Source organism: Notolabrus celidotus, chromosome 10, assembly GCF_009762535.1.
Source record: "Notolabrus celidotus isolate fNotCel1 chromosome 10, fNotCel1.pri, whole genome shotgun sequence".
In the NCBI taxonomy this organism is placed as follows: Eukaryota; Metazoa; Chordata; class Actinopteri; order Labriformes; family Labridae; genus Notolabrus; species Notolabrus celidotus.
In genome coordinates, this window is record NC_048281.1 from 9,880,900 (window position 1) to 9,889,261 (window position 8,362).

General features: G+C 40.3%; 1 protein-coding gene across 1 annotated transcript; it reads right to left on the minus strand.

Moving 5' to 3' along the window:
* Positions 1-162: 162 nt before the first annotated feature.
* On the minus strand, positions 163-4,998 carry slc10a2 (solute carrier family 10 member 2). Its single transcript, XM_034693286.1, has 6 exons — positions 4,438-4,998; positions 3,563-3,681; positions 3,357-3,445; positions 3,031-3,206; positions 1,985-2,142; positions 163-1,775 (listed from the first exon to the last, which is right to left on the minus strand). The coding sequence occupies exons 1-6, from the start codon at positions 4,800-4,802 to the stop codon at positions 1,576-1,578; spliced, it is 1,107 nt and encodes a 368-aa protein (XP_034549177.1). The 5' UTR covers positions 4,803-4,998; the 3' UTR covers positions 163-1,575.
* Between the last annotated feature and the right edge of the window lie 3,364 nt (positions 4,999-8,362).

Below are 8,362 nucleotides of genomic sequence, written 5' to 3' on the forward strand. Positions count from 1 at the left end.
CTGCAGAGACTGAAGGGAGCTCCGTCACTCAATTTTATCCCCGCAAACAACCAGGTAACCGCAGGTGATTGGTTCCCACCCAGCTGTGGGGCATGAGCGCTAATCAGCCGGTTACATTAACTTAAACATCAAATGACCACATAAAACACTGAGGCGTTGTTTCCAAATATGCATGTTTATTGGGCTGAATCCTGACCCTCAAATTCATATCAAAATACAAATCATCAACACACCTGACAGCAAAAAAAGTAAAAGGCTTTGGATAAAGTTACTTTATTTCAACATGTAAAACAGGGTTTTCCTATTTAGTTAATAAACATAGTGAAAGAAGCTCTCAATAGACTTTAAGTCATCTAAATTTAATAAAGAGTTTAGTTCTGCACAAGACTGAGGAATAATAAATTAGTTATAAAGTGTGAAAAAGTATCATAAATAATCTGGGATTATAACCGTATATCCGTTTCTTTTTTACTGCAGATGTTTAAAAAGTAAGCATTTATGAGCCAAAAAAGTCTATTAGTGCTTTTTTATTTAAAGACTTATTTTATTTATTGACATTTTTAAGACTCCTACTCTATCCACTAAAGCACACATGAGGTAAAGAAGAGCTGAACGTGTAGAGAACACACACAGCAGGAGTTTGATCAGGGCTCGAGTGCCAGAGTCGCTCTAGTACATCAGAATATAAGTTAAAGATAAAAAATATATGTTTTATAAATCCATAACGCATTACAGACCGCCCCTGCATATGACTAATGTATACTCTAAACAGAGAGAACTACAGTGTGCTACATATCTGTTGGTAAATCCACATAAACAGCATTAAATGTTCAATTTGATGTATAAAGACGAGCAAAATCCAACGCAAGTAAACGAGAGGAAGAGGCAAAACAGGATGCAGAGAGAAGCAGGTCATGTTCAAAGGATAATTCCAATATTTTAAAACCTAGCCACATTTTTTTGGAGTTCCATATCATTTATAGGTTGTTAGACCCTAAAAATATGGGCACTAAAAGAAGGAAGGTTGAAGCGGCTGCAAAATGGTCTGTGGCTGCTGCACAGTTCCTGAGAGGAAGTGCAGCACACATCTTCTGAAAGTTCATGGTTTGCCACTGACAGGCATGAACTCTAGTTTGAGTGTGGTATGATAGCAATCTGAGCCTGTCAGTGACAAAAACAAGGACTTTTAGGGGACATATTTTGACTGGTCACATTTGCTCCACTGGGAAGCAGCAATTCAAACTCCAAGGTGCCTAAAGGTTTCCAACATAAGTAAAAATATGACTCAGGTTAAACGTGGTACAGAGAAAGGAAGAGCTCATACCCTAAAACAGAATCACAAAATACAATACAGTGGTTCTTGTGATGTAAATGTTTTGTTGATGCCACACATGCAGCATCCTTGTGATAGAACATTTTCTTCCCACGTGGAGAACAGGACGTGTAGTGCACACCTCCGGCCTGCAGAGTGCAGTGTGTGTTCACAACTGAGGGAGGCTGTTGTAATCAGTAGTGCTGTGGCCCTTGATGCTTCTTCCTGCCAGTCCAAAGTCTGTACTTTGTAGGTTTATAACTTCACAGCTTGGTGTTGCTGTTGGTCTTAAAACCCTTACCCTTCTCTTCACTGCCAGTATTCTCATTTAACTCAAAGGCATGATTGTCCAAAGCTCCGTCCTTTCTCTTTTCTGGTTCATCGCCACCCGCCTCCAGGGAAGGAGCCTCGCTGTCTGTGTCGCCTGAATGTTTAGCAAGAAATTTTAGGTATGCCTGGTAGCCTGTAGAGGATAAAAAACAGACTTAGAGATGCAGTCATCAGTCATCCTGACAATAAACAGTAGGAAAAGTAAACTTTCTATCTGTCTCTCATTCAGGCTTGTCTTGTTCTTTGTCTGTGGCTTGGTCTTGTCTGCGATAACTAGTAGCTGCAAGAATTGAAGGAAGCGGCATCACGATACATTATTTTGTCCTCTTTTTTTGCTCTCACCTCCCACAGACATGACAGCCACCACAAGCTGGAAGATGCTGTAGATGAGGGGGAATGCAAACATGACCTCCAACTCAGAGGCACTGAAGGATAGCTGGATGATGGTGCTACACAGCTGAGAGTTCTGGAAACCCGTCTCAAGTGCAATGGTTCGACATCTGAAGAAACAGGGAATGATTAATGCCCCCATGAGGAATAGTCTCAAATAATGGAAGCAAGTTTTAAGGAAGTGGGATTTATATAAGAAATAAAAACATGCTAACAATCACGACTGTGGAATGAAAAACCTTTAAAATACGTCAGCAAGGTCAGTGACCCTATGCTTCAAAATGTGCCGATCTAGGCAACACTCAAGCTTCAGTTTTCCTGGCGTCAGTTCTGTCGCTAAAGTAGCAGTAATAATTGTGGAAAATCCTGGGGCACCGTTGGTCTAGCGGTTTAATCGTGCGCCCCATGTGCAGAGGTTACAGTCTTCATTGCAGCGGTCACTGGCTGACGACCATTTGCTGCATGTCTTCCCAAACTATCTACCCCCCACGTGTCCTGTCTCTCTTCAGCTGTCCTGTCTAATAAAGGCAAAAAAGGCAGAAAAAATATCTAAATAAAAATAATTGTGGAAAATCCGGTAAGAATTTTATAATTAAACATCAAGCAGGCGATGACAAATACAACTTTTAAAGGCGGATTTTGTGAAAGAGTGAGTTTGTTGATGTTTATGCAAAACAGCTGATTTCTAAGTTTATGGTTTTGATTTAGATAAAAACTGAATGTTTATGACCTGATTAACAAACATGTGTTACAAAACTGAGTGATGTTACATAACAACCTCTTAACTGACTGAACACGTGTCTCTTGGATCAACGTTGCTTAAGTTGACTTTTAAGCCTTTCTTACCAAATCTCCTGATCTCGTATGTACATAATAACACAGTGAGCTTGTGTATTACACCTGACATTAAGTTGCGATTGTATCTAAAGCATTACATTTTGAAGCGTTGAGCCACTGTGCAAGCTGACTTATTTGACAGTAAGTTGCTGTGGTCGTACCTGAACCAGGGTTGACCTGCAAAGCGGGCCATGAAGAACCCCAGACCAAACCCAATGAAGGGATAAATAGTCCCAATGATCCACAGGGATGGTGCGATGGTCCAGGAGGACTGGTAGAGAATCCCTCCAATCACAGCGATGATGATGATGAGCAGAAAGCCAGCAATGGATCCGATCTGTGGACAGCAAACACATCATTCTGTTTGGATACGCAGAGCAAAATCCCTTCACCAGACATCAGACTCATAGAGATTACATGGTGTAGAAGTCACAGTGTTTGAATTGGAACATTTACTCAGACATAATAAACTGATGAGGGTTCTTACCTTGAGGATCTTTTTAGCCGCTTTGGGCCACCTGCGTTTCACGTACATCCCCAGAGCAATCGGGACGAGAAGGGCAACAAGAGTGATACCTGAGGAGACACAGATTAATCAACAGGTGAGGAAGTTACTATATATCTAAACATGCTATGTTAGGAGTACCACACTGATCTACTTTATCTTTACAGACTGGCCATTAGTTGACATACCGATGCTGTCGTATGGGATCTGGATGGTGCTGGTGGAGGTCCAGATGGAGGTGTAAATGAGCAGACAGAGAGGCATCATCCCCAAGGCCAGGATAGAGGAACAGGCTGTCATACTGATACTGAGGAGGGAAAGTATTTAATTACTCCATGGTGTACGATGTATGCAGCCATTGAGGACACAAACCTGAGGCGAATGATCACTCTGAGAATGTTTCCCTCACTTTGTCCTCACCTGTACTTGACTATAGTCTCTGTTTCAATCCACATGGCCACATATTTTGGTTTTGAGTGCCACATTTAACAGAAATTCCAAATATGGTACCAAAATGTTTCATTCTCTTTTACTCTTTTGGGATCACTTTAGTAAAGGACCATATAACAACCTAAAGGATGTTTGTCTCCACGTTAACGTCAACTTTGTTCCTTTCTTTGGATCTGAACTTGTTTGTGAAGTCTCTTCACTATTGTATTTGTCAATCTGTTTGGGGTATCCAATCATTTTAATCTAGCAGACAGGTTAAATAATACACCACTTTCGCGTACTGCTGTGTTATTGATGCCGCTTAAGATCTATAACCAAGATTGTTGACTGCAGGGTACTCAAACTATTTCCTGTTAACACACTCCAGAAATGGTAGCGACTGAGCAGACATACTCAACTGAAGATCTTTACTTTAACGAAAACCCTTACAACATGTATGGGCTCTAAAACACTCAGATACAGTCTGGTTGTCAACTTAATTCTGCTTTTAGTTAAAGAAATGCTGTCCTACTTTATAGGCATGATGAACCACTGAGTACCCACATCAATCTGGAAAAACATCCTCGTAAACTGAGACCATAAGTCTGTTTACCCTGCCAGACAGGCTTCTTACCTGAGGTCCATGTCTCCATCCAACCAGTAGCAGATGATGTTGGAGCCGGTTCCTCCAGGACAGCAGCCCATAATGATGATGGCAATAGCCTGAACAGGCAGCACACCAAAGGCCAACGACAGGGCAAAGGCTGTGAACGGCATGATACCAAACTGACAGAGGAAGCCGATGACAATCCCCCAGGGTCTCCTGATGTGGCCCAACAGCTTTTTGGCGTCGACGGTGCAGCCCATGGCGAACATGACCATGGAGAGCATCGTCGTGAGCACAACGCTCATCACCAGGCTCAGAATTTCATTATAGTTACTGGGAGGAATGAGGCAGTCTGTGCCTGAGCAGATTGTTGCAAGAGAGTCACAAGACATCGTGGAGAATTTAACGGAAAGAAGGCAGAGAATCCGTTGCTTCCAATTTGAAAGAAGACCACACCAAAGTTCCGAGAGATCTTGTACTTCTTAGTTTCCACAAGACTGCTTCTGTATCTCCCTCTCTGATGTCCAAGAGGATGATGGTGACACTGGGAGGAACTGTTCAGCTCACTCTAGCTTTATGCCTAGCATTGGGTGGGAGATTCATCAGGTGAAAAAAAGGATAAAAAATTAACCAATACTTAACTGTTTTATGAGGTCAGTGTTCAGAAGAACAGGCATTATAAAAAGAGAATCATTCTGAAAAGAGAATTGTGATTGCACCACAGCGTCAACGTTTATTGTCCTTTGGCCTCTTAAAACTTTATTGCACATGTACGCTATGCAGCATCATCAAACTAGAATGCCAGTAAGCAGGGGGAGATGCTTGTACTTCAGAGACAGGTACACCCTGTACGCAAAAGGTTGACTTTGCTGGTTACCTATACAAAGTAAAAGTCCCAAAAACATGTGAGTGGAGGGATTCTGTTAAGTAGAAACTATTAGAGGGACTATATTCCAAATGCATCGAATGTCCCTCCCAGTCCTGAGTCAAGCATGGCAGAGTTGTAAATATATAAAAAGGGACTGACTGACTGAGATACAGAGTTCAGCGTCTGAGATGAAAGAACAGAGGCACTTAAAAAGTGGATGAGCCACTGGCGTCACCCTAAGGTCTGCAAACGCCTTCTTTCACAGCTATAAGATCCAGATATTTGGCTGTAACCATGTATTTATTTGACCTATCCATTTATTGACATAGTTAGTTAGTTAGTTAGTTCTCTAACAGTAAAGACCCACTGGAGACAATGCTACAATGTCATTTAGCAGACGCTTTTAGCCAAAGCGACGTACATACAAGAACAAGAACAGCGCAAGACAGCGCAACATGGTTGAATATTTGTCCTGATTCATTATGTATTGCGAGTGGCTTTACTGTTCAGTGGCTAAACCTTGTTGGGAGCCGGTTTTATTGAATAGACTCCTAAATTCAAGACACCAAAAGGACCAGCGGAGTTGGTCAGGGCATACCTAGGCCAACAGGAAGACCTGAATTAGTAATCTAGACCATCAATTTATTAAGAAATTGTTTACTGAGGCAATTCAACCACCTCAGATGTGGGATCATTTTCCTTCCACTTACATAAAAGCAGTCTTCCATTTGTTACCTTTAGCATCACCCTCTCTTGGCCATTACAAGAACATCCGCACACTTTACTGTCAAAGTAATCCAGCTAAACTGAATATAGCCTATGAGACTTAACAATCTTTGCATGTGACCATTTCGCTTTTAATAAACACACCATTTACAAATTAGAAATCCTTGGAAATCATCTAATTGTCCCACATTTTTACAACTTAAACTAATGAGAGAGGACAATAGAGAGTGAAACCTCTGCACATAGTGGTGAAGTTGTGTTGTGCTTTTGTTTGACCAATCACCTAACTGTGTTAAATACTGCTTTCTGATTGGTCAAAACCCATAATAACAGGAATTAATTCTGAATGGCAAGAGTGGTGCCAGGTACAACCAGATCACAGACGTCATATCAAATCAATCCAGAGAAAGAAGTCTGGCAGGTTTATAAAGTTTATGACTTCATCTCTGCCAGTTGACAGTGTGGCAAAATTGTTAGTTTCCAATAACATTGGTAAACGACATGGGGGATATTTTTAACATTGCTCTCTATATATTTAGAGAGCATGACATTTTATATTTGGGGTTAACGGTGAGCAGTCATCAACAAGGAAAAGAACATGAGAGGAAGAAAAGTGGTGCAGGGTGAGTGTCGAGCAAATTGATGACAGACAGACACAACGTACAACACAATGAGGGTTGAGGGACAAGAAAATGGCAAAGGGAAAGTAAGGAAGAGGACATTATACGGGTTCTGCTGTTGTTGTTGGCATCAGGTAAGACTGCTGACATAAAAAAAATACTGTTCAGACTTTAAAGTTTCTGAAAATATTGTTTAATATTCATTTGGCCTGTAGGTAGACAGATAAGAACACTGTTGCAATGAATAAAACTAGAATCTGAGTGACTTTTTTATTTTAGCTGCATGAATAAAATATTTTGTGATCAATAAAACGGTCTTTGAATAAATATTTAGTGTCAGCTTGTTTGTATGTTTAATGATTGGGACAATGTTTAGTGAGCAAGCAGCTATGCGTAACAGAATCTGGATAGAGTGACACAAGAGCCCAACACAAAGCAAAGGGCTCTTAAATCATCTTCCTCAATTTTGTAAAAGAAATATGTGAGTTAGTGTTGAGGAGGTTTTATGAATAACTCAATTTTACCCACAAATTATGAGGCCAGAACTGATGTTTTGGAATGAGCAAGCCAAAGTGCAACATATAATGAAGTATGAATACATACACATGGCATCAAAGCTGCTTTAACTAAAACTAGACTCTGTGGAGGCCTGCAGTCCATGAGTCCATATTACCTGCATCTTATTTGATAAGGAAGAATTTTTTTGTCTTTGTAAAAAGCCTCTTTGATTCAGGAGTCAAAAATTCTCAATTATACCCTCTTTATACACTACCTATTCCAAGGCAGTAAAACTATAACACATAAAAAGTGGGAGTGAATGTTTTTACAGGTATATTACGTAACCAAGCTGCATGCGTTGCCAAGTGTGGGAGCAATAGAAATGTTTAAGTGACATAACCGATGTCTTAATTCAGGAAAATCATAATGTTTAACAGCTGCAGCTCACTCAGCTCACTGGACGCTTTTATGTGGTAACATTCACCAAAGACAAGAACTGCATGGAAGTCAGACAAACTCAATAAAATAGAACCAAACCTGATTCTGCATTTATATGAAACAACATCCTTCTTGAGTTCTCTTTTTTAGTACATATAAACTGTGCAACAAAAAAGGTTGTTCTTACTATTTCAGGTCCCGCTGAAGAGTTTACCTCTGTGAATAAGTAATGCTTAACTGTGTAGTTGAAGGACAACCCGTCGATTACAGCTGAAGAATGTTAAAATTCAAACTACTTTGCAAACGAGCTCTGGAGAAGATTGCGGTTTCTGCTAAAAGAAGTATTTGAGCTGGCAAATTGCACATGCACATTAGGTAACAGTATGCACATAATGTATGTAAAATAACACTTACATTACAGAATCATTTCTAATGTCTCAAATCCTTCTTTTATGTGCACGTTAAACTGAGACTTAAGGTGGCTACAGATCCCACAATCAGTGTAAACAGCCTTCTGCAAAGTGAAGGTCAAATATATAAATAAAGTTTAATGAAAGTCATCCATATTTTAGTGTGCTGTAAAGTTGGAGTAAGTTTTTTTTGTAACTCTTTCACTACTGAGCATGCAAACTGCAGCAGCAAGTTGTTAATTTAACTGTGCAGAACGTGGAGGATCACAGAACAAACCTCACTGCCTTTACAGTCCATTCACACTCTGTGCTGCTTTACATGTTTTCAAACTCTGCTTCTTTTTCTTTATTCCCCAACAAAGGGAGTGGTGGAGTTCATAGTTTCTACATGA

Coding starts and splice junctions, on each gene's coding strand:
- slc10a2 (XM_034693286.1), bottom strand. CDS start 4,802: ATGTCTTGTGACTCTCTTGCAACAATCTGCTCAGGCACAGACTGCCTC. Junction 3,207..3,356: donor CGGCTAAAAAGATCCTCAAG/GTAAGAACCCTC, acceptor TGCTGTCCACAG/ATCGGATCCATTGCTGGCTT. Junction 1,776..1,984: donor GGCTGTCATGTCTGTGGGAG/GTGAGAGCAAAA, acceptor TATCCTCTACAG/GCTACCAGGCATACCTAAAA.